General features: G+C 43.6%; 2 protein-coding genes across 5 annotated transcripts in view; both read right to left on the bottom strand.

Annotated features, from left to right (window-relative positions):
* Positions 1–1,580: 1,580 nt before the first annotated feature.
* Positions 1,581–4,734, bottom strand: cfap298 (cilia and flagella associated protein 298). Its single transcript, XM_080780737.1, has 8 exons — positions 4,618–4,734; positions 4,051–4,224; positions 3,413–3,580; positions 3,138–3,205; positions 2,859–3,017; positions 2,096–2,227; positions 1,858–1,953; positions 1,581–1,714 (listed from the first exon to the last, which is right to left on the bottom strand). The coding sequence occupies exons 2-8, from the start codon at positions 4,187–4,189 to the stop codon at positions 1,604–1,606; spliced, it is 873 nt and encodes a 290-aa protein (XP_080636863.1). The 5' UTR covers positions 4,190–4,224; positions 4,618–4,734; the 3' UTR covers positions 1,581–1,603.
* Positions 4,735–4,947: 213 nt separating this feature from the next.
* synj1 (synaptojanin 1) overlaps positions 4,948–23,506 on the bottom strand; it is a 40,130-nt gene continuing 21,571 nt past the window's right edge. For 3 of the 4 annotated variants that reach the window (XM_080780307.1, XM_080780309.1, XM_080780308.1), the window contains 16 exons: positions 22,504–22,695; positions 22,294–22,378; positions 22,025–22,165; positions 21,307–21,499; positions 20,495–20,653; positions 19,733–19,889; positions 18,736–18,853; positions 18,305–18,517; positions 17,459–17,537; positions 16,845–17,010; positions 15,943–16,125; positions 15,102–15,230; positions 13,745–13,794; positions 12,547–12,730; positions 11,212–11,558; positions 4,948–9,310 (listed from right to left, as the gene is read on the bottom strand). In XM_080780307.1, the coding sequence (XP_080636433.1) occupies positions 8,183–9,310; positions 11,212–11,558; positions 12,547–12,730; positions 13,745–13,794; positions 15,102–15,230; positions 15,943–16,125; positions 16,845–17,010; positions 17,459–17,537; positions 18,305–18,517; positions 18,736–18,853; positions 19,733–19,889; positions 20,495–20,653; positions 21,307–21,499; positions 22,025–22,165; positions 22,294–22,378; positions 22,504–22,695 (3,524 nt within the window). In that variant the 3' untranslated portion in view covers positions 4,948–8,182. The remainder of the gene's footprint in view (positions 9,311–11,211; positions 11,559–12,546; positions 12,731–13,744; positions 13,795–15,101; positions 15,231–15,942; positions 16,126–16,844; positions 17,011–17,458; positions 17,538–18,304; positions 18,518–18,735; positions 18,854–19,732; positions 19,890–20,494; positions 20,654–21,306; positions 21,500–22,024; positions 22,166–22,293; positions 22,379–22,503; positions 22,696–23,506) is intronic. The other variant, XM_080780310.1, reaches the window with a different exon arrangement.

Genomic DNA, 23,506 nt, shown 5'->3' with positions numbered 1-23,506 from the left:
TTTTGAGGTATCAAGCTGTATTTCTTTTTAAATGAACACTGAGGATTTTACAGTGTTAATCCCACTAAATATCCTATATAATTTGTGATTCCTGCATGCCATGCCAAGCAGAATGTTTTCCCATGCAGTGGGTTGAACCCAGCAACAACAGTTCCTGACTGGAACACACAGGAACAAGTCTTCCCTGCTGAGGAAAAAGCACTGTCATGTGTTCCTGAACTGACGTCCTCCTCAACAACATGCTGGAGAACATGCACACTGTGTACTCTAGAACGTCCCCCAGAGGGGAGAGGGTTCCGCTATGTGGCAACATCCTGCCTAAGAGCAGCATGCCAAGGATGGATGCGAGGGAGGGGCACAAAGAAAGGAAAGGTGTAGCATCCCGACTCCGAGGCGAGTCCTCACCCAACTACACACGTAACCAAATGGACCCTCCCAGGTCAACTTACTTACATTTGTTGAACCACACTTGATTCCAAGCCACGGCATCCTCAAGATACGTAGATACACATGTACCCCGGTACACAGTTTTAAGCACATTCATCAAAGTATGACTTTACTGGTGATCTCACAAAATGTGATCTTTTATTTTATACTTCACTGCACAGCTTAAATAAAAACACGTTTACACTGTGAATGTTTGGAAACAATTTAACAAGGGACACACCTGAGGTTATAGTAGACTGTGTGTCTACTATATGTTCAGATTAATGTGCAGACTGTGGCTGAACTGTTTATGTACAGTCTGACTATAATTGAACACATGCAGTGAAAGGTTATGAGAGGAATCTGCCAAACACTTAAATGGGCAAGAAACAACATTAACGCACTAGATGTCGGACTTGGTTAGCCAATTCCCCCTTCCGTCTAAGGTAATCTTAGGGGAACAAGCACATTAGCCAGAGCAAAGAACAGAACACACATGTATATTGGTGGTCATCACTCATAATCTTACAAAGCTAAAATCATTCTGTCGTCAATATGACCTTTAAGTAAAAAAGCAGTGCACTGTTTTGAGGCAGGATGGTCTAATCATGTGATCCCAACACTAAACCAGATGATCTCACTAATTATTTCCTTCTTCTGTGATTAAAAGTATGTTAATCAGTAAAACCAGCTGTTTTTAATGCTCGTTTGAAATGAACGGCACCCTGCATACTCTTGGCTCTCCGCGTCATGTGATCTGACATCACTAGTGTTACCGTGTGGCCATGGAGGGCTGCAGACAGAGATTTGATAGAGAGCACCCTGTGGTGGGCCAGGCCAGAGTGCAGTGGCTCCAGAGGCCTCAGGCTTCACTCACACCTGCACAACAGATTGTTGTATAGCTGATGCATGAGACTTGTTTACTGATGCAAGCTCGCAATTCATTTCCAATGGGAGTCACATGGTTTGACACAACATTTTTGTTGTATGAGGGGGAGGGGGCAGTCGAAACACAGCCGAAAGCCATGCAACAAAAATGTTGTGTCAAACCATGTGCCTTCCATTGGAAATGCATTGGGGCGGCCATGACACTTACCCTTTGTTTACATCATGTTGTATGCTAGATGCGAAGGTGTGAGTGAGGCCTCAGCGTGCACACGTGTGTTGTGTTCATCCGCTACCTAGGCCCCCATTTGATGTTATTGAGACCCTGGAACTGTCTTTTCAGAGCCTGTCTGTCCGACCACTGCGAATCCAGATGGCTGTCATCGTCGGCGTCCTCAAGTTTCTGGAACATATAAGTGTCACCAACTTTCAGAACCACATTTGCCACAACCAGGAGTATGGATTTGACTACTCTGCAGTCCACATTGCATTTCAACCCGTGTAATGTTTCAGTGAACATGTTGCTTGGTCCTGCCCTGCCCTCACCTTCAGATCCTCCTGTCTCCTGTAGTGGTGCATCATCATTTGTTTCTGCTGCTCTTCTGTGATCAGAGGCTCTCTCGCAGGCGACCCCTGGCCACTCTGAAAGGAACAGCCGCACATACGGTACATGTCAATATACACTACAGACTACAGTATGTATCACACAATACCTCAAACAGACAAATTAACTGTATTATGACTAAAGGCAGTTAACATTCATTTAGGCTGTAAGAGGCCTCACCTTTTGGATTTTAACAACAATCTTGGTCTTCTCATTTTTGCCAATGTAGTCTTGTAGCTTTTTCCCTCTCTGCATCTCTTTGGCAGCCCACCATAGCTGACACTCATCCTCTGTGATCACCTGCAGAGCAGCCTGGAGAAGGAGACAATAATGGGAGGAGTAGAGATTGATGGATTGAGAGAGAATGACTGGCAGAGAGAACTAGACTAAAAGCTAGAATAAAATGGATTTCCCTCCCTCCCCACAAAATCCATTATGCAGTCACAGAAGTGCAAATTCCTTCACATTTATTTCAGGAATAAACATTGTGAGATTTTGTGAGCTTGATAGATCAGCTATATTTGTTTTTGAGGTGTCAAGCTGTATTTTCTTTTAAATTTGCACTGATTTTACATGTTACCCACTAAATATCCCATATAATTTGTGATTCCTGCATGCTATGCAGTGTTTTCCCATGCAGTGGGTTGAACCTAGCCTGGCTAATAAACCAGACCGAATCAGCCGTTGGCAAAAAAAATGCATCCCGCGACAGTGTTGTGTGATATTAGTCTGGCTTATTAGCCAGGCTAGGTTGAACCCAGCAACAACAGTTCCTGACTGGAACACACACAGTAACAAGTCTTCCCTGCTGAATAAAATGGATCAGACCACAATATTGTTTTAGTAAAGCTACATTCATAATGCCTTTCCTGGAGCTAATAAATAATTAGACCTATTTGATCCCCATGAGAAAACATTGGTGAAACATTGTTGAGCCATTTACCTGAGTCCCTGTAAGGTCTTCCTGGTTCTCAAACTCCATCCTGATTGGGTCGTGGGGAGGCAGACCCATGGGGTAAACAATCATGACTGCACCCCTCAGCAGGTCTAAGGCTTCCTTCACCACCTCCATGGTGCTGCACACATTGGCCTGCACTTGTTTCTGAAGAACAAAATAATGCAATATGAAAGCTCTGGAGCTGTGAGTGTGTGTTTTATGTTATAAAACACTGAATATATAACTGGGGGCAACTGCTACTTCCACAATAAACGCAAAACTTACTTTTGAGATCAGTGCCCTTGACTCTTCCATTGTCTTCAACAGTACCTCTTTCATCTTCTCGTTTGGAGCTGTTAGAAAGTAGGCGGACATGTTTTTATTGTGAGACGCTCATATGGATAGCATGTACTGTCTGACACTCTTCAAAATCACATTCCCTCTTTCAATAACCAAAAACATGCTATATGATATTGTATGCATGTTTTAAAAAGTATTCAGCCATTTCACAATAGAATGTCAATTTGGGCATCCCTGACATGAAAATGTATTTGCCTTACCATGTCCATTCCTCCGCCCCATCTCGTCCTTCCTTAACACTGGCCCTCCACTGGGGACACACTTGTCTTCCCACTCGTCTCTCAGTCTCAGATCCACAATCTGGTCATCGGTCAAGCCCTGCATGTTGGGAGGGAGTGTGATGCCATGGTCCGCCAGCTCTGGGATCTCTGAGAGTTTCAATGAAAAGACGCAAACGGTTGATGATTTCTATGACATTCTGTGATGTAAAGGATGTGACTTGGACCCTCACAACAAGTGTGTGGTGTGTGAACAGACCCTTAGCTACAGTGCAGTGACTGGCTCCCAACCTTTTCTCTTTTCTACAGGGCCCACATGAAAATCTTGAAAGTGGGCCGCAATTGCCATACAAATACAGGTTGAATTGAATATAAATGTACCTTAATAGAACAGTATATTTAAACAGTAAACTCCACCGTGTTCATTTATCAATTTCACTGAGTGTATATGGAACCAAATGGAACTGTAAGGGTCTTTCAGTCTGATTTTACAGTGCACTAGGCAGACTCAGCGTTGTCTGGTATTTCACTGTCAGGTCAGGTTTTTTGGGGGGTGACTAAAAACATTACATGAACCCAGCAGTGCTCCCAGTCCCCAGCATGATCTCACCAGCTTTTACCTGAACATATCCTGTCCACTTTGAGTCTCCCGTTGTAAATGGCTGAGATCTGTTGGATGAGGGTGTCCAATAGTACTTCCACCGTGGTGTTGAACAGAAACTGACTTTCATCTCCTCGCTTCAGATGCAATTGCACCATTTTGGAGTCAACAGAAGGAGCCTGGTGTTTACTCCCTGAAATATGAGATTAATAAAGGTGGAAACATAAGGATCTGTTTGTAATCGGTTTGTTTTTTAGAGTAAAGCTTCTCTTCGGTCAGTGGTATCCATAGCAACATCAAACACTGCATGGACGCTTCCAGAAACAGCTAACTTTGATCGCTGTTGCACCGAAACTAGTACTCGAATACCGTGACTGTAACAATAATATTAATACCGGTAATACATAATTATAACAGAGCAACAAGTCACATTATGTAATAGCTTACTTACCAATTTAGGTATAATAACGCGTATTAACGCCACACCAATAACACTGGTACAGTATGTTTGTTGACATCGTTTCTACATTATTGACGCCTGTTCGTCTCAACACTATTCTGTATTTACTTGAAAATAGTAACATACCTGCCACGTAAAACTGCAATTAATAGGTTGGGTCCACTTCAGTGATATAAAACACGCAGGTCTTCCTCTTACCAACACATGATTCATAGTAACTAACAACAAGAACAGAAGAAGAAGAGTGTCGTTTTGACTCTTCCTCCGATTTTCGGCAGGCTTATCGCTTGCAAAACAGTTTGCTGCCGCCTAGTGGTGAAGTGCTGAACTTTGAAGATGGATTACAGTGGGTTTGTCTTTTCCCCCTCAGTCCATTTATTTACAACTGGAAATGGGAATCAGAGATACTTTACTAGTAGGCACAGTGTGCAGCATAAATAATACAAGACAAGCAGGTGACATCTAGGTCAACTGACATTTATTATTGCATACATACAACACAAATTGCTTCTGACATGAATGTGCAGTGAGCTCTCTGTGGCTGTGCACTTACAATATGGAGCCTCGGTTATTACATAGTACATGAATTGCAGCTTTACACTTTTCTCTTTAATACATACAGAATATGGTCTTACGACACGAGAATTTTATATACTATTGGATTATATTCATAAAAAGGGGACACCAACCTGACAAAAAAGGACTTGAGTAAATTGTTGTTTCCTATAAAACCTCATCTTGAACATGACATGACACATAAGCGCTGGCTAGTCAGCTATTGAGAAATGCTTAAGCTACAGCATCTACTGCACACAGATTTGAACAACATAAATGCATTTTTATAGGATTACACATCGACTTCCAGCACAGGGCAGTAAGCAGCTGGCGGCTGGTTGAATCACTTGAAAACGATGCCACTGCATTCAGTATAGTATAGTGACAGTGACATCTGAACCCGTGCAGTGCTAATTGACAGTTATTTTTCTATGTGTTTGAATGGGAGCCCAGTATGAGAGAAGCTTTAGTTAGCAGATACTTTCCTATACAGACCCTGATCACCAGCCTCCCAATACCTACAGTTAGTTACTGTATGTCTTCTAAATTCTCCTCCTCCTCCTCGATTGAATATGTATGTGTGTGTGTGTGGGGGGTGGTTCAATAATATTACAATGTTTGCATCAGGGGTGGTGTGTGTGTGTGTGAGAGGGATTCTACTCTCAAGGACCTCCGTGTTTAATAGTTTGCATGTATCGCCATCAATGTGCCAGTGTCATCGACAGGTACCTGGGAAAATTCAAAAACACAAAAGCAAGGCCAAACTGGGTAAGATGTGTGTGTGTGAAAAGACTGCAATACAAGACTGAAATACAATGTCACACCTGACATCACCACAGACGCACCCAAACAATGGCTTGAGAACTCCACGCAGCTATGTTACAGTTACTTAATTTGAGGGAACAGTGTAGTGATAATGGTTCTCCAAGTGCTAAAGTGATAACACAGTCATCGATTCTCAGATTCCACAATCCTGAAACGAAACTCAGCGCTGTTTTTAGCATACAACACACACACACACACACACACACACGTGCGTGCCTAGATAGACTGCATGATATGTAGCACTTTGGGATATGATTTTCTGGTGACTTTAGATATGAGCCTACACCATTAGTCTAACCGGTTGAATCTGTTTTTTGACTTAACAGTGACTCCTAGTTCAGAACATAAATACATGTTGGGCATATTTCTACGATACGAGTACCCTGTCCTATAAACCCTACAAAGGGAATAGATTTGGTTCCACAGGCTGCTGTCTCCACTGCAAAACACTGTACACACACACACGCATGTCCAAGTACAGACACGATCACACAGGCTGCTGTCTCCACTGCCAAACACTATACACACACGCCATGTCCAAGTACAGACACGATCACACACAACAGACATCACACACCTCAAACACAGCACATCACAACAGCACCAGGAATATATTATCAAGAGAACTCTTCTCACAACTGAAATGAACGTTTAGTTCCTCTAATTGAGCAACATTCCCTCTTGCCATGTCCTGTACGTGTCTGGTACGTACATCTGCCACTGTATTACTGTCTGATATATCCAGCACTGACCCTGATCAAGTTAACGCAGTAGTGTGCCCACGCTTATCAAATCAGAAAATTCCAAGATGGAGATGCTCGTCAAGAAATTAGAATGACAAAAAAGGATCCATGTGAAGGGATGACATCAACTCCCAATATGAGCAAATACTTTCGTTTTTTTTACAGATAAAAAAAAGAAGCTTGTTGCGTTTTCACATGGTGTCTTTGTCAAAAGCTTTAATGGTGTAAAATGCTTCCCCCGGTGTATGTCTGTTTGGGAACTGCAATAGTCAAAATTGTTACTGCCTTTATTCTTGGGAGTTGCTGTCAAACCCTTTTTACAAGTGAACTAAATACTTGCCATAAATGAGGCACAGGCGCACGCACACACAAACACACACGTACACTCGCATACCACATTCTTTAAAATGTACAGCAGTATGATTTGAAGCTTTGGATCAAATCATGAGTCAAAGCCCTCAACACAGAGGAGAAACTTCAAGCAGGGCAAAATAAAAAGCCCCCTTTGCCTTGTTTCAGCCTACAGGTCTCTGTAACTTTGTCATACGAGTCTCTGGCTTCAACCCAAAGACAGCAGGTAACATCATATCAGTGCATATTGGTTACACTGTGCATACCACAGAAAGTAAGCACAAACACATGTGGCAGGGTAGCGTCTGCCTTGGAAATTGTACATACATAATCACTATGTATAGGAATTTTATATAGCTTACAAAAATGTATTCAGCTAAGCAAAGCTGCCCGTGCACGTGAAGGAAAGTCACATAATGAAGCGGAAACAGAAAAATGGCTTGATTCGACACTTGACCGGCGAGTTGATATCACAGAACATTTGTTTCTGCGGCAGTAAACGGTTTCACGGTTTAACGCTTCAGAGCTGGTTTAACGCTTCAGAGCTGGCAACGTCGATAAAAAGCATAGCAAGACATGAGAGTTAACTCACGGCAAGCACAAAACTGTAAACAGACGGTAATTCTTTGCAACTCAAAGTAATTGATAAAGACAACAAATACATTTTATGGTGACCACATACCTGTGATGCATAGCCAACAATGTCATTATGCAGAACGGGCGACGGGGGGAAACTACACAGCGTGTGCGGACGTATGACATCATACTGATCACCAGTGGTGATCCCGCAAATGACTGCACGTTTGATATTGCACAGGACGCTTTACACACATTACTGTGCGTGTACAAGATATACTTTATATAACTATAGAGACACAGGCACACGTTTCCTGCCATAAATAAAAAATAAACATCATAACCATCCATATTAAAACAACTGTATTATATCCCATACGAAGGGATGCCAGTCATGAAGATAGTACACGCAGCAACTTAGGCCTACACGTTCACTGTGTTGCTTAAATGCCCAGGGTGCAATGTACTTTCATCCTTTCATCTAATTCAGAGGGGGTGAGTGGTTGATACTTAAATACTGTCTCTTTTGTACATACCATACACAGATATACACATCAAATGTATACGATATATATATTTTTATCATAGATCTATACATATCTGGATATGCCCCATAACAGTTGAATAGATGTGTCCTCGTCCTATCTCTCGGTGAACTCCTTAGGGAAGGCGAAGCAGCCATCGCTGGGTCTGTCTGGGATCTTACTGGGGGCAGTCCGGGAGGGGACGGGAGGAGGGAGAGACGGGAATACAGAAGAGGAAGCTAATGACGACGTGGTGCCCGGCAACGCCCAGTTGGGGTCAGAGTCAAAGCCAGACGAGGGGAGGAGCATCGTCTGAGGGTGTAGTAACAGAGAGCCGGAGACGGAGGAGGGCGCAGATGGCAGCGATTTGGATGGGACAGAGAAATGGTCGTCGTCAAACGTGACCCACCGCTGTCCGTGGTTCAGCGGCTGGCGCATGGGGGCAGTGCCTGTGTCCTGTCCGTGGTTCAGCGGCTGGCGCATGGGGGCAGTGCCTGTGGCGGGGAGGGATGAGGGTGGTGCCGTAGGAAGGGCGGGGGCCGGCGTAGGGACAAGTGGGAGAAAATGAGCGGGAAAGGGGGTGACAGCGGACGGCGGTCCGTACAGTGACATGGTCCTGGTGGGCGCCAGGGCTGCTGCTGGGGTTGGGTTCAGTGCTGGAGCCGGGGTGGGGATGAGGGTCTGACTGAGGGCAGATGTGGTCCTCTGGAGGTCTGGAGCCGGGGTGGGGATGAGGGTCTGACTGAGGGCAGATGTGGTCCTCTGGAGGTCTGGCTTGAAAGCCTGGTGCTGAGCGCTGAAGTCCGGGGTGAGAGGGCGTGGCTGCTGCTGCGTAAAGGGGTTGGTGCTGTTGGGCCGGGGAGGAGCAGCGTCGGATAGGAAGGGGTTGGGAGAGGAACGCAAGATCTCCTGGGAATGGCTGCGAGAGGACGAGACCGGAGGAGGAGGCGGGAGCAAGGCTGAGGCTAGGGGGGAGGGAGTGGAGAGGGAGGACGAGGAAGATGACGAGTCGAGACCTCGCAGGGCAGACAGAGCGGAGGAGGGGAGGGATGAAGGGAGCGTGTTTGAGGAGGAGAACACACGAGAGGGAACGGAGGGAGGCGCGCGCAGGGACGAGCCTCTGTTCAGGGACTGGGTGTTGTGCCAGGATGTTGAAGAGGAGGAGGAGAGGAGGTCAGGTGTGAGCGTGTCAAAGGGGTCAGGCTTCCATTGTGCTTCTCTCTGGATTCCATTCATCCCATTGGTCTGAGGAGGAAAGACAATAAGGAATTGACCAATCAGAGGTACAGTAGTAATACCTAATCCAGTCTAGCTCCACAATCTACAGGTTTACTCAACTGAACAAATAGTTTAATTGGACACATTACAACACATTGTTGTTTTTAGTTGTAACATTTTCTTTAAAACTGAAAAATCTGCTTTGCATTTCAAAAGCATTTTATGATACTAATGCATGACAGTTGAACAATAACCCACATAAGCCACTGATTAAATGTAAAACACTGAACTAACACATATAATGACACAGAATGTAGATGTCTTGTGAAGTAAAATCATGAAGGGCTGGATTCAGAGTTCAGATAAACGCACACATGGACGGCAGTTAATACCATAGCATATAAGTGCAGCTCTCTGCAATTCAGACTTTGGTTAATATCTTCACATTCCAGGGATATACAAATGCAGAGTGGGGTTTGCTAAAAGTAACACGTCTGCCAGATGTTAACAGTTTCTCTACTGTATGGTTATCTGCACAAATAATAATAAATAAATAAAACAATTTGGCAATTGTTAAAAAACTAAATTAGCAATTTGAAAAATGACTAGTCCTGAGCAATAAAGAATTAAGCATCTGCACATCACTGGTTGGAATATTAGGATCCTTTCCCCCAAATATCTTTTGGATTATATTGTGAAACAACTCTGAATTCAGGCCTCAGTCGTTGCATATGTGCTCGCTGATCTCGCAGATATGAAAGGACTGCAGAATAACCGCAAGAATGACTAACAATTAACATCACATTACTATAGTCATGTAATATGAACATGTGGTCTGGGTATGCTGACCAACAAATAGAATGAAGAACTAACAAAACGAATATAATACACCATTTTATGAGCCTAGCACAAAACAACACACCATTAACAGGCGTGCAGTGAACTAATGACATCCAAATGGAGAGGAATAGAAACAAGTAGAAAGGAGGATAAATCAACTAGAAACATGGGAAAGCGGGAGTGGGCAGAGGTTACTGGATGTCATGTATGAATGAGAGTGGGTCATACATCGGTGCTATGGAGAGGGAGAAAGAGAACGTGGTTTTTTTAAATAAATAAAATACCTGTCACCCTGAGGGCTTCTCCGGCTTGTGAGGGAGAGACAAATGCATCAGAGACACGAGAGCAGCAGAAAGAATAACACAGATAGCTACAGACTGGTCTGATGCGAGATAAAGCAGTAGAAGAGACAGAGAGAGAGACATGCTATCCTATCGGACCGTCTCTCTACCTCCTAAACTTTACATATCATACTCCATTACATTCCGTAGTCGATTGTCTTAAAACAAAGAGGTAAAACAATGTGAGTATGAATAATTAGAGTACGACTTTGCAAGAACCAACCAGGAAGAGAGTTCTGAATGTACATGGATCTGTACTCTAAGGCCCGTTTCATACTTAAGTCGTATTGCGCATTGCAATTAGCAGATCTACAAGCTCACAATGCGGTGTGACTGAGCATGTACTCTGTGTACTGTAGATCTGCTATTTTTGATGCACGGCATGACGCACAGCCAATATAAATCAGGCACAACATCACTATCGCTGTAGGTTCAACAGCTGGAGTCAGACAGTGGCCTTGTGGTTAGAGTGTCTGCCCTGTTCGATCCCCGGCCGGGTCATACCAAAGACTGTAAAAATGGGACCCAATGCCTCCCTGCTTGGCACTCAGCATCAAAGGGTTGGATTGGGGGGTCAAATCTACTAATCAAATGATTCCCGAGCGCGGCACGGCTGCAGCTCACCGCTCCTTGGCTGCGGCTCACTCCTCCAAGAGATGGGTCAAATGCGGAGAACAAATTTCACTGCGGTAACGTTTGTGACAAATCGTATGACTTTGACTTTGACAATGTGAGCGTGGCACCAACCTCTGTGACTGGGTCCGTCTCAGATTTGGCAGCGTCGGGGGGGAGGGCATGAGAGGAGCGGGAGCGAGGGGGGGGTTTGGGGGAGGCCAGGGCCTGTGGGGGCACAGCGGTAGCAGCAGGTGCCGGGGGAGACGGGGCGGCGGCTGGCTGTGGCTGGAGAGGGGCGGCAAAGTTGGGCAGCATGGGCGCTGGCAGCTGGGACTGGACGGAGGGGGCGGGGTGTGGCTGCATGGGGGCCTGCATGGGGGACGAGACCTGGGGGGCTCTGACAGAAGCTTGGCCCATGGGAGTTGGAGGGCCAGACCCTGGAGGAGGTGCAGTGGGAGGGGGGCCGGATGGTGGAGGACCTGTACAGAGAACACAACAATCTGGGTTATTCATCATTCTTATGGTACCTTTTATAAAGGACATTTTTATGCAGTTTTACTAAAATATATTACATCTGTTAAGGTCGATTGAACGTGTTATAAAACAATTTATATTATTTTTTTCTCTTTGCATGTTCTGAGCCTTTTTCAGAAAATAACTTGTTTTTGTGGCTGGGCTGCTTTTTTTTAAGGATTTAAAAACTGCGGTAAGAGCTCCTGACTTTCGCCTGCGGATTTGCTGCAAGGATTCTTAGTTTAATCATTAAACATAAACAAACTGCTACTACAACGGTGCTGGTTACATCAATGCTGGTCTAACTAAGAGATTCACTTAGAAATATATATTTGTATACGCAAAGTTTGCAAACAAAACTACTAGGCTTGTCCTCGACTAAGAATTTATATAGTTGAATCTGATTGGCCAAATGTTGCCTATAGTCAACTGTTTAGCCGAATTCAACTGTTTTTCTTTTTTTAAATAATTGTCACTTTGTTATTTTTTTATGGAATAGACTAGGATCATTGCATGCACCAGGCTGTGGGGGGTGCTTAATGTCTGATTTAACATACACTTGCTTGGTTTCTTCCAAAAATCATATATCTTATTTTTGGTAAACTATTAGCTACAGTAATTAACATAACAAATTAGGCCAATCTCTCAGTTGAATAATGCTGCTGCATGATTTGACTGAGAGATTGGCAGTCGAATCAGATTCCCTCGATCAATTAGTTGACTAATCGAGGTCAGGTCTAATAACTACAAAGAAAGATTCAAGACAGGAAGCACTTTTAATGCTGTAAGCAAAACATGGCAGACAATGGGGAAGGGGACTCAGCTCCAATGGGATGTACGATTGGAGAGCATATCAAACAGCTCATTTGAGCCATAGCATAGTTAGTTCAGTATGACTGACTATTACTCTACCAGTATGTGGTGTGTGAATACAGTATGTGTGGATCTGCTCACCGAGAGGCAGGTCAGGGGGTTTGCCCTGAGCCGGTCGTGGAGCTCCAGGGTGGTTGTCAGGAATTGGTCGCGGTGCCCCAGGATGTACCTCTGGAGTGGGCCGCGGGGCTCCGGGGTGGGAGGGGGGCGGCGGGCGAGCCTGGGTGGGGGGCATACTGATCACCCCGGCTCGAGGAGGGATATTCTGTAAGACAAAGGTAGACAATAATATAGACTTCCACCTCCGGTGAGGCACGTGCTGTTTGTCATTGCGGTTGGTATGATAGGCTGTGTTTTTGTCTTTGTACTTGTTTTTTAAGCCTTGCAGCATCAGAAATAATTACACGTGACCGTTGTACACTTTGGATATAGGATTGTGTCAGACATTGAACGGACCAATGAATATTGGCTTAAGTCAAATCCACATTGAGCGCACAGCATAACGCTGGAAAATATCCAATCAATCCATATCAAAACGAGGGCGATGATTTCAGATTAATACGAGCGCGGAATGAGACATGAGACTAAATTAACTCATCAACTATGGACAGAACGGTGGAGACTCACGAGTAATGTTTGCTGTATGACAGGGGGGGAAATGGTAAAATCCAAGGGCGCTACTGTATATACTTCTCACGCGTTTGTGTTCCACTGACTGGAGTACCTTAATGGAAGCAACACCTGGAATGCATAATACTACTTAAGACTGTAACGTATAGATGTACATATCTTCTATATACTGTAGATGTACACATCTTACAGCACATTCTATAGATCTTATACTAAATTACCCCCCCCCCCCCACAACCTTGTTTCTATCGTTGATATTATGTTTATTTTGTTGTTCTTATTTTGCGTGTATACTATATTGTTGTTGTACAGTCTTGCAGTCATGCCACACCAACATTCCACTGCTTGCACCTGTATGTGTGAGTGACAAATAAAACCACCTTGTCTCGTTATATTTTAAATTATAAAACATGTATTTGTGTAGCACTTTTTATAGCAGCTTACAAAGACGTTCAACAGTCAAATAAAAGCTGACATTGCACATGCCTATAACATTTTTAGAAATGGTATAAAAAAAAGAAAGATTTTTCTATAAAAGGCTTCAAACAACTAGATAAAAAGGTAAACTATGGAGATAGTAAAAAAAGGAGAGATAATTCAATCTAGTAAGATGAGAAACAGAGAAATTGCATCAAAATTGTAAACTCACCGGTCTGGGAACGGCCCCAGGTCCAGCACCTGCAGCTGATTGGCCGCGACCTGGAACAAAGATGCATGGAAGACATCAGCACGACTAATCGCACTCATAAAATAAAATAAGATTCATAGGAGACCATTCTCATGTTTCACACCTCACAGAAACACAACCGAGATTTTGCAAGGTTGGCTGCATTATTTATATACTGTATTATCTTTGTGATATTGTTTTATTGGATAGTAGAGTGTAGAGGTCAGAGAGAAGAGAGTCATGCAAGACATATCGGGAGTCATGATGACTCATCTGGTCCGTGCACTGGCTGAGCCACCAGCTGGCTGCATTATGAACAATGACTCATCTATTCCTGAACTGAAGGAGAGGTCTGGAAAATAAGCAGAATTTGTTCTGCAAGACCCCACCCCACCCACCCACCCACCCAGACAGACAGACAGACAGACAGACAGACAGACAGACGGTCTATGCTTTCACTACAGCCTCTAGCTCAACCTTTTCAACTTTACACATGACCTGTCGACTCAGCCAAGCATGATAACCCAGCTTGCCAACCAAGGACCAGTCACATTCTGCTCTGTACACTGACTGATGTACAGTCCAGTTTGCAGCTCTGTCATCGCTGGTGATACTACTCACCTGCAGCACTGTCTGGTCGGGAGAGGGCAGGGCTTTTTGGTCCTTCGCAGCACAAAATAAACCACATTCCATTTAATAATTTACTGTATGCCTAAAAGGGACAGCACTGCAACTAAGATGCTATGGTGGTAAGGGGGCAGCAAAGCATCACTAGATTCTAGAATGGAGAATAGGCTTTTAAAGTAATTCATGGTTTTTATTTGACTTAAAAGCAAAAAGCAAAACCCATTAGCGAGCAGGCCCTGGGTTTGCTGTTGACGGCCATAAAGCATTCCTTTCAAAGAAGTATTTCTGTGGAAAATGGCGTCTCCTACTGGCACATGCTACACTTAATGTACATGTGTAAGCAAACCATACATCAGCCATGTGCCGTGCGCACACATGCATATATGTTGACAATGATCACATTACCTCCCATATCCTTTCTACCCGTTAGAGGACTCCCCCCTCCTTCAGGTACGATGGGGTGGAGTGACATTAAGGTACCAATGTTAAGTCTGTCTATGGCTTTATCTCAGTTAAGACTGTCAGCTTCAATGTATATATTTAATGTATTTATTACCTTTCGAATCGATATCTCCAATTTAAGTGCAAAAATATATGTAAATCTTAGAGTGCATATAGTTAAACCTTTCAGCACCATCCGAGTGATTTCAGCATTTAGAAAAACAGACACTGGTCATCTGTTCAGAGGGCAGAGGGTGATCGTGTGCCTCACCTGAAGGAGGTGGAGGGCGCTGGGGGGGTGCAGGTCTGGCTGGCGGGGCGCCAGGACGGGGGGGAGGCGGGCGTTTGGCCTCCATGCCTGTTAACGGGGGTGCACCGGGCTGGAAGTCAACAGGAGGTCCTATGAGAGATGGGAGCGTGTACATTATTAAAACAAGTACAGTTTCAGAGGCAGAAACCGGATTTCTGGAGTAAAATCACACATTGGTGAGTCTGTCCACACAAATGAGTGAGAACGCAAATTCACCTCTGTAGGATTGTTATTTTGCACTCTGACAAATCTGAATCACAACACATTGTAGACATGGTCAGCTATTTGGGCCGAATGTTTGCCTCTTGTCTTGTGACATGCCCAGAATAGCGACGCTAGGGTTCATGTGGTTATGAGCATCAAGAGGCTGACACAGCATTGAGACAAATATTTTGAGAGCTTGCTTTCCTCTCTCTCAACATTCTTCTTAATACTGCTGTGTCAGCATCAGTGCCTTATTCCCCGGTACTTTGTCAGTGCTGTACATAATGCATAATGTTTCAACACTACACACACACACACACTCACCATAAAAAAACACCACAACAGCTAATTACAGGTCACAAATAACTAGAATAGGGCAAACCACCACACCCACACGTTACCTGCATCATCACTTGCTTTTCTACTTGGTAATGGGCTTAAACCTCCTGTCATGCATTATGTTGAAGAAAGCAAAATTGGGGTTTAGATTCCCCAAAAGGGGGTGTAGGAGCTTTGCTTGAGAGGATTACAGTACTGTGCTTTGAGAAAGGTAGGACATTACTTCTTCAAATGTGTGTGTATTAAAGCATGTCATTACCTTGCTGTGGTCGGGAGGGTTGCGGTCCCCGGGTGTGTCTGTAGGGGGCAGAGGGTTCTCCATGCGTGGGAGAGTGGCAAGGGCTGGTCCCCGGAGAGGGGAGGGGGGAGGAACCAATATCGAGGCCGAATCCGGGCTGCAGGTGTTGGGGCAGAATCTCCTCCACCTCCTCATCCACATCACCTGGTACAGGAGAATGGGTGTATGGCGACAAATGATAAAAGATTGAGATTAAAATAGAGTTGAAATAGTGGAATCCTTCAGCCATTGTGGACAGAAAAAAGGTTGTTTCCTGCCCTGAATTACACGAAGACATTCTAAATATTATACTATACATTATGATGTGTGAAACCTCCTGTTACTGTCCAGTCAGAGGTTTTCACCAAAGACCACTAGAAAGGGTAAATAATAGTTTTTGGAGGGTAGGTAACTGTGGGTAAACTCCACCAGCCTACATAACATTTCAATGTTGTCTGCATTCTCCACCCACTCATTTTACATAACCCTACGTTTTAACAGCGGGCAATCAGCGGCAACTCTGGGCGATAAGAGTGTCATTACCTAATGTAAACGTATCACTGTTCTGCGTGGAGGGTAAACAAAGCAACCTGTTAATTTGATTGGCAATCGCCGGACGATATCCAATATTTACATGTTTTTGAATGACATTCCTCCGCCCACTTTTCGACTACAGCCTCTTCGCCTACTATCGCCAGTAGTTGTCCCATAGACAAATGACGTACTTCCGGAAAATACGCCAGGCTGTCGCCTGCTGTTAAATGTACTGTGTAACCTTTACGTTTTCCAACAGCTCCAGAGAGGAAGCTCAGTGTCAGATGTCCTCCTCAAAATAGAACGACAGGATTCAAATGAGATCTTTATTATAGTCACTTTCACTTCACCTTCCATATCGTAGTCGTCATCACCCATGTCCGTGTCCTCGGCTAGCAGGGTGGAGCTGACTGAGGTGGGGATGCTGCCACAGATCCAGTCCACGCTCATCTCCTCCTCCAGGCTCTTTGTCCACCCAGGACTCTTCAGACGGACGTCTATCACCTTACCAAGGACCTGCAGTACAAAACCAGAGAGAGAAGACCAGGATTTAATCCATCTAAGATGAAAAGTATTTTCCCCAACAGATTGCTCCGGACGGTTACCGGTATCTTTTGTAAAAGTAGTTTCCCCAACAGACTGCTCTGCATGCTGCAAATATCTGCATTATGATATTTAAGTTATAATACTGCATTTATGACTATTATATGGACTCTTAGTGTAAAAACAGGCAATAAAAGGTTATAGTAAGAGTCTAAACCAGTGGTATTCAATTATGTGTCCATGGAGGACATAGTGTGCCCATTGAAACTGGACACTGTCTAAAATAGCTGAATTCACTTTACAAGAGCTACAAGCTAAAAAGCCGAAGGCATGCAACTGTAATTAGCCAAGTTACCCAGTGTAGTGTTGGAATGTTAGTGTGTTAGTACTTAGTAGTATTGTATAGTCTGTGATGACTCACAGTGGAGGCGCTGAGAGTGAGAGCTGCCAGAGCAGAGTAACCCTCCAGGAACGTCACCCACATCTTCTCCTCAAGAAACCTGAAAAGACGAGGACAATATGATAGATATAGTTTGATGAGCATTATACCTCACTTAACACCTGTGGTCTCAGAGGCTATACGTCACTTAATGAGCACCAATATCGCACGATAGCATCACTCCACACACATCCACCTTTCTTGCATTCTAATCATAAATATTATTGATTAAACTTTACTTAGTTTATTTGGACGAGATATTGCATATTAATGGGCATTACATATTATGAATGCAACGTAAATACACCTGATTTAGCAAAGATGCTAATTTTATCCGCAGTCCCAACACAAAACATAGAAAGACAGTGTGAAAACTGTGGTATAATTGTAACAATTCAATCTAGGACAGGTCATGCTATACCATGAGATAAATCACTGGTATGCTGATCTTATGTGTCATGCCTATAACTGTAGAATACCAGTGCTATTATCTCCTGATAAATCACGCTTGTTATTGTTTAAAGTGTGCTTGCTCAAAATTATGTAACATTTCCAACGTGATCAATATCCATATGCCCGAGGTAGCCCTTTTGAAAGTCATTCCAACTGCCAAGATATCACTGTCACCACCTTAAAAAAAAGCATCCAGCTTTTATCCCTGTATTGTTTCTTTTCATAATGTTTCACACCTGTATTTGGAGGTTTCTATAATCAATGGTCCCTCAGTAGCCCATGAAGTAGTAGAAATGTTATCTAGTTGTTTTTAGATTTGAATAGTTCTACATAGAGCGGTTTTCATAATACTCCAATACTCCATAAGATGATGACCTGATGAGGATGACCTCTCCGAATTCGGTGAACTTGTCGAGTAGCTCGTCGATGAGTGCATCATCAAAGTAGTCCTCGGGCCCGGAGGAACAGAGGGACACCAGGATGGTTCCGTCTGGAGGCCCCTGGTGGTTGATGACGTCCTTATACACCTGGTGCCTGGCGTCGGGGTCCACCTCCAGGATGTCCACGTCTATTATGGCCACCACAGGCCTGGGAAAAGCATCGGAGACAACTCAAAAATACAACGTAGATTTCGGACCGTGGAAATGTTTTTTCAAAATATATCACAATAAAATATGTTTTCTTTCACATTGTTTGTGTGTGAAATATACAGTATTTGCATTATTGTTGTATGTGAACAGATAATGGGACTACTCTTATAGCCATTCTCTATGGTTCTAACATCAATCCAGTCTACTGTACTGTACCTATGATCTGAAGTCTTGAGTTCGGCTCTGCCATAGTACTTCAGGGTGCCAGGGGTCCAGGGCCATTCAGGGTGGCCCTCGCTCTCAGGAGCTACCCCAACTACATTCATCTCCTCAGCTGTCAAACACACAGGTATATGCAGGGTTAGCATAAGACAAGTTAAGGTAAGGCATTGTACGTTCACACAAGATTTTCTTCATCCCAGGAGAAATCCAGTTAGGAAAATGGAAGGTGTAGGTTATAAAATGTGTATAAAAAGGTTTTTTTTTTTACATATGATGCTTTATTTCAGGCAGATACAATGAGAGACAGACAGGAAATGCAGGAGTCAGGACAGGGGGGGTGACAAGTGGTTGTGCATCTGGTCAGATTGAAACATCTGAAGTCTGTGTCTGACAAAGAGCCCATGCAGTTTCAAAATGATGTCAGATTAAATACCTGTAAGAAACATCGAAATAAACTATTCATTCATAAACTATTCATTCAACAGTGTATGAATCACTATCTATTTTGTATAATAGATGCTGGTTTTGGATAGAGAACCTGGGTATTGGTGAGCATGTTTACCCCTAAACTCAAGCGTTAACAAAACAATGAAGAAAGCATGAAAGCATGCATTAATGAATGTTTGGCAGACTCTAGGGAAACGTTTCTCAACCAGAGTTGCAGGACCCTAGAAAGCCACCAGATGTTCTCACAGGTCATTGCCCAAAGAACAACTTGAACAAAGGAACACTATGAAAAACCTGGATCTAGATTCAGACATTACTCATCCTCAAGTTATTGACTTCTTATACCTCTCGCCAGTCGTATATGTTTCTGTGGACTAAATCTGGTACGTTTCCTCAGTTTCTAATTGAGACAGGATGGAGGTTGGCAGGAAAGCGAGGGTGTTAAAGAGGGTTGACATGCAGCACAGATGTGAAGATGTTTCACTCCTGATGTTTCACAGTAACGGGATCAACAGACGCATCGGTCTACCGGCGCCAGCCTCACCGGTCTTGTCAAAGTTCCACTTCCTCCTCTTCCAGAGCACGCGGTCGGTCCAGGCCGGGGTCCGACACTTCTCGCTGGTGTCATAGTCGTCTGAGAACAGGTCATACTTATAGGTGGGGGCAAAGTCCAGCTTCCCTTCAATGTAATCTTTGAAGACCTGTGGAGACAAAACGGGACGTTTACAATGAGACATTTACTAAATCTGTTCAAATCATGATGTTTGAAGGATGGACTATGATGGATTAAACGCAGAAGAGTGCAGCAGATTACTAGCAAAAATTACTAGCATGCAGCCATAAACACACAAAAATATTTGTTCTCTATGATTATGAGCCAAAGAACTAATGGTGGTGCTATTTAGCACTATATAGCAAGAGCATTACTGCTACATCCACTGCTATGCAAAATTATTCTGTATGTAATGCATATGAAGTTATGAACGCCATCTATAGTACAGAAATGTCTTAGCTGTCAACATCCTAGTTGCATGTTTATATTAAGGCCTGTTACACTGCGTAACCGTTGTTGGTAGTCGAGTGAAGGTGGCGTTACTACAAAACACATTGGTCTGTGTGTGTGACAGTGTGGTGTGTGTGTGGTGTGGTGTGGTGTGGTGTGGTGTGTGTGTGTGTGTGTGTGTGTGTGTGTGTGTGTGTGTGTGTGTGTGTGTGTGTGTGTGGTGTGTGTGGTGTGTGTGTGTGTGTGTGTGTGTGTGTGTGTGTGTGTGTGTGTGTGTGTGTGTGGTGTGTGTGTCAGTCATACCAGTCCAGCGTTCTTCTGTTCCACTAACTGGTCTCCTGTGGTCAGGGCCTCCCAGTCCTGTTGTCTGATTAGCTCCTTGACCTCCTCATTGGGTTGGCTGATGCGATAGTTGAAGTCTCCACACCAGAAGACATAATCATGAGAGTCCATCAGACGACCCTGTGAGCAGGGCAGGAGAAAACATTGAGCCAGTGTTCACTGGTGCTGCTTGGTACAGTATATCGCTAATACATATCACAACTGAAAATATTTTAAATCATCCTGATCAACAGAGCACGAATGAATCAGCTTTTTCTTTTTATAGTATAAAATGTTTCAGAAAGATTAATTAACATATTTTTTGATACCCATAAAGGGAGCATCTGTAAAGATCCATACATATTCGGCCATTCAATTACAAAAGATCCGTAGGGAGTGGACAAAACAGAGGGGGAGAGAAATGGCACATGTCCGTGCTGTTTTGAGGGCCGCTAGCCCCTCCTATGCCTAGCTTTGTCTGTTTGTGTGTAGCAAACACCATAGCGATGATTTGATTGGCTGAGCAGCACCCCATAGCGAATAGCGATTATTTGATTGGCTGAGCAAAGTACGTATTGAGGACGAAAAATGAGGACAGAAAAGTGAAGACAGAAAAGTGAGGATGGAAAAGTGAGGACGCAAATTGTGATTGGGAGGAATGAGATGATCTATGATGATAAGAGCGCCCCTCACTTCACACGGGTGTGATTTTTTTAAATCTCCGTTCGGTTGCCGACTGTTCCCAATCCGACTTACGTTAATGTTACGGTGGGTGCAGTAAGTGTTCTTCTTACCATGGGGAAGGTGAGTCTGCGTGTGATCTCGTTGTAGTCGTCATTCCTCTCTTTGACTTGAGACTGTCCGGCAGCGAAGTGGGAGCAGAGGAAACAAATACTGGTGGTGTGGAACAACAGGCGGATGGCCACGCCCCCTTTGTTGCCTGTAGCCCCGCCCATTCCAGTTTTCACCACATCCACAGCAACATCCCTGCCACACACACACACGCGCATACATATATGATACAGTGCACCTTTACGTTGTGTAAGTATATTGGTGAGCTGATTTCAGTCAACCTTATCTGTACCTTCTTCAACATGAAAATGCTTTTCAACACTAAAGGGTTTTACACACCGGAGTGTAGTTCATGCCTCAACTACACGGTTCCTTTTATTAGTGGTGAAAAATAGATCTCGTTCGCAATACAATTTACATCACTTCATATAGACACTCTGTGTGGATGCGCTTGTAACACACAATTGTCTGAAGAAATATATTTTTGGGCAGATTTCAGGCAGTGACTGAAAAGCTGGTCTCAAATCACCACCAGTGTTACAATTTAATAAGGTACACCTGCTGTAGAGTACACTACAGAGGTGTACCGTCGTCAACATTCAGTGGTACTGGTACTGACAATACCAATGCCTGGAGCTCAATCTGAATCAAAGATGTGTGTATTGTCCGGAGGAGAGCCCGGGTCACAGAAAACAAATAAAACGTAATTATTATTCGTACCTGATGAAGGGGGCGTGCTGTGGGCGGATGAATACAAACAGACACACTCCCACCAACTGCTCCGAGGCCAGCAGCACATACTTATGGTCTCGAGAAATATTCTTCTGTAGCTCAGCAGCCCACAGCTTTTGGTTGGTGGTACTGAGAGAGATAGAGAGAGAATTAGAATGGCAACATGATATCAGAAGATGTCTGATAGAAAGGCAATGTGTCATATTTTAATTTACTTGTCAAAACAATTTACAACGTGTTACAAAAAAACCTCATACCTGGCATTGACAATGTTCCCTGCATTCAGCTCCACCATCTCCTCAAAGCCGATGGCAAAGATATCTATGGGATTGGCTTTGCTGTCTGTGAGGGGATTTAAAAAAAAAGTGAAACAAATAAATATGGTTTGAATCAGACATATTTACCAGTGACAAGACACTTTAGGTTGACATTTTTTAAATCCAAGCTGTATTTTCGCAGTGTCTTACCCTGGAACTCTACGTATCCTGCCTTCTTTGGAGCATCCAGTAGCCAGTCGTTGAGCGTCTGGTTGCGGAAGGCGATGCTGCGGAACTGTTTTCCTCCGTTGACGTTCCAGGTGCCAACAGCCACCCTGATCTGTTTGGGCCGGGTGTATCTACGATGACTCTGACACATCCCTAGCAACACTCTGGGAGAGGCTGCAGGATAAGGAGATAGGAGGGTGAGTTGCATTCAACTAGGTGTGTGTGTGTGTGTGTGTGTGTGTGTGTGTGTGTGTGTGTGTGTGTGTGTGTGTGTGTGTGTGTAGGGTAGGCCTGTCAAGATCATGATATTTTACGTGACGATTTATTGTCACACAAATAATTGCAATTAATGATTTAATTGTGTTTTTGAACATTGAACATTGGAACATATGAATAAAAATTGCATTTCTGTTTGCCTTTTAGGCTTTATAAACCTGCAAAGGGCACATTTAAGGAATAAAAAAGTATATATAAAGAAATGACTTTAATAATTGTATACTTTATTTTACAAACAGCCAATCTACAACCAATCTACAAGCTCTACAAGTGTTGCATCACGACTCATAGTGAGCTTGTAGATTTGCTATTTTTCAATAATTTGTATTCAATTATTATGCTAAGATAATTGCGATTATCTCAAATTATTGCGATTAGGCGATTATGTGATAATTTTGACTACGTGATCATTTTGACAGGCCTAGTGAGGACTAAAACCAATGGTGTGCATGTAGCAAGCAGAATGAAACCAATGAGAGAGACATCAAATAACTGTGGGTGTTGGGGGTCAAATGTCGTAAAAAAAAAAAACACGATAAAAATAACAGAAATTTTGATGTGATGGTAATGGTTCAATTTATGAATTAAAGCCACAATATAGTTATGCCTGCATTTTTACATACAAGTAAAGTAGTGGAGTAAACATCAGAGCACATTTGCATTACCCAGTGTCTTTCTAAAATGTAACAACCCGAGTGCCCTACGTTGT

The sequence above is a fragment of the Protomyctophum bolini genome (assembly GCF_963924005.1).
Source record: "Protomyctophum bolini genome assembly, chromosome: 13".
In the NCBI taxonomy this organism is placed as follows: domain Eukaryota; kingdom Metazoa; phylum Chordata; class Actinopteri; order Myctophiformes; family Myctophidae; genus Protomyctophum; species Protomyctophum bolini.
The sequence above is the reverse complement of the archived record's forward strand: the minus strand, read 5'-3'. Positions and strand labels throughout refer to the sequence as shown.

What these genes read in the sequence shown, in the direction of transcription:
- cfap298 (XM_080780737.1), bottom strand. Translation starts at nt 4,189, where the DNA reads ATGGTGCAATTGCATCTGAAGCGAGGAGATGAAAGTCAGTTTCTGTTC. An exon ending in GGGGCGGAGGAATGGACATG is followed by an intron (nt 3,206 to 3,412) that starts GTAAGGCAAATA and finishes ACTTTCTAACAG; the next exon opens with CTCCAAACGAGAAGATGAAA. An exon ending in TTGTTGTTAAAATCCAAAAG is followed by an intron (nt 1,954 to 2,095) that starts GTGAGGCCTCTT and finishes TGTTCCTTTCAG; the next exon opens with AGTGGCCAGGGGTCGCCTGC.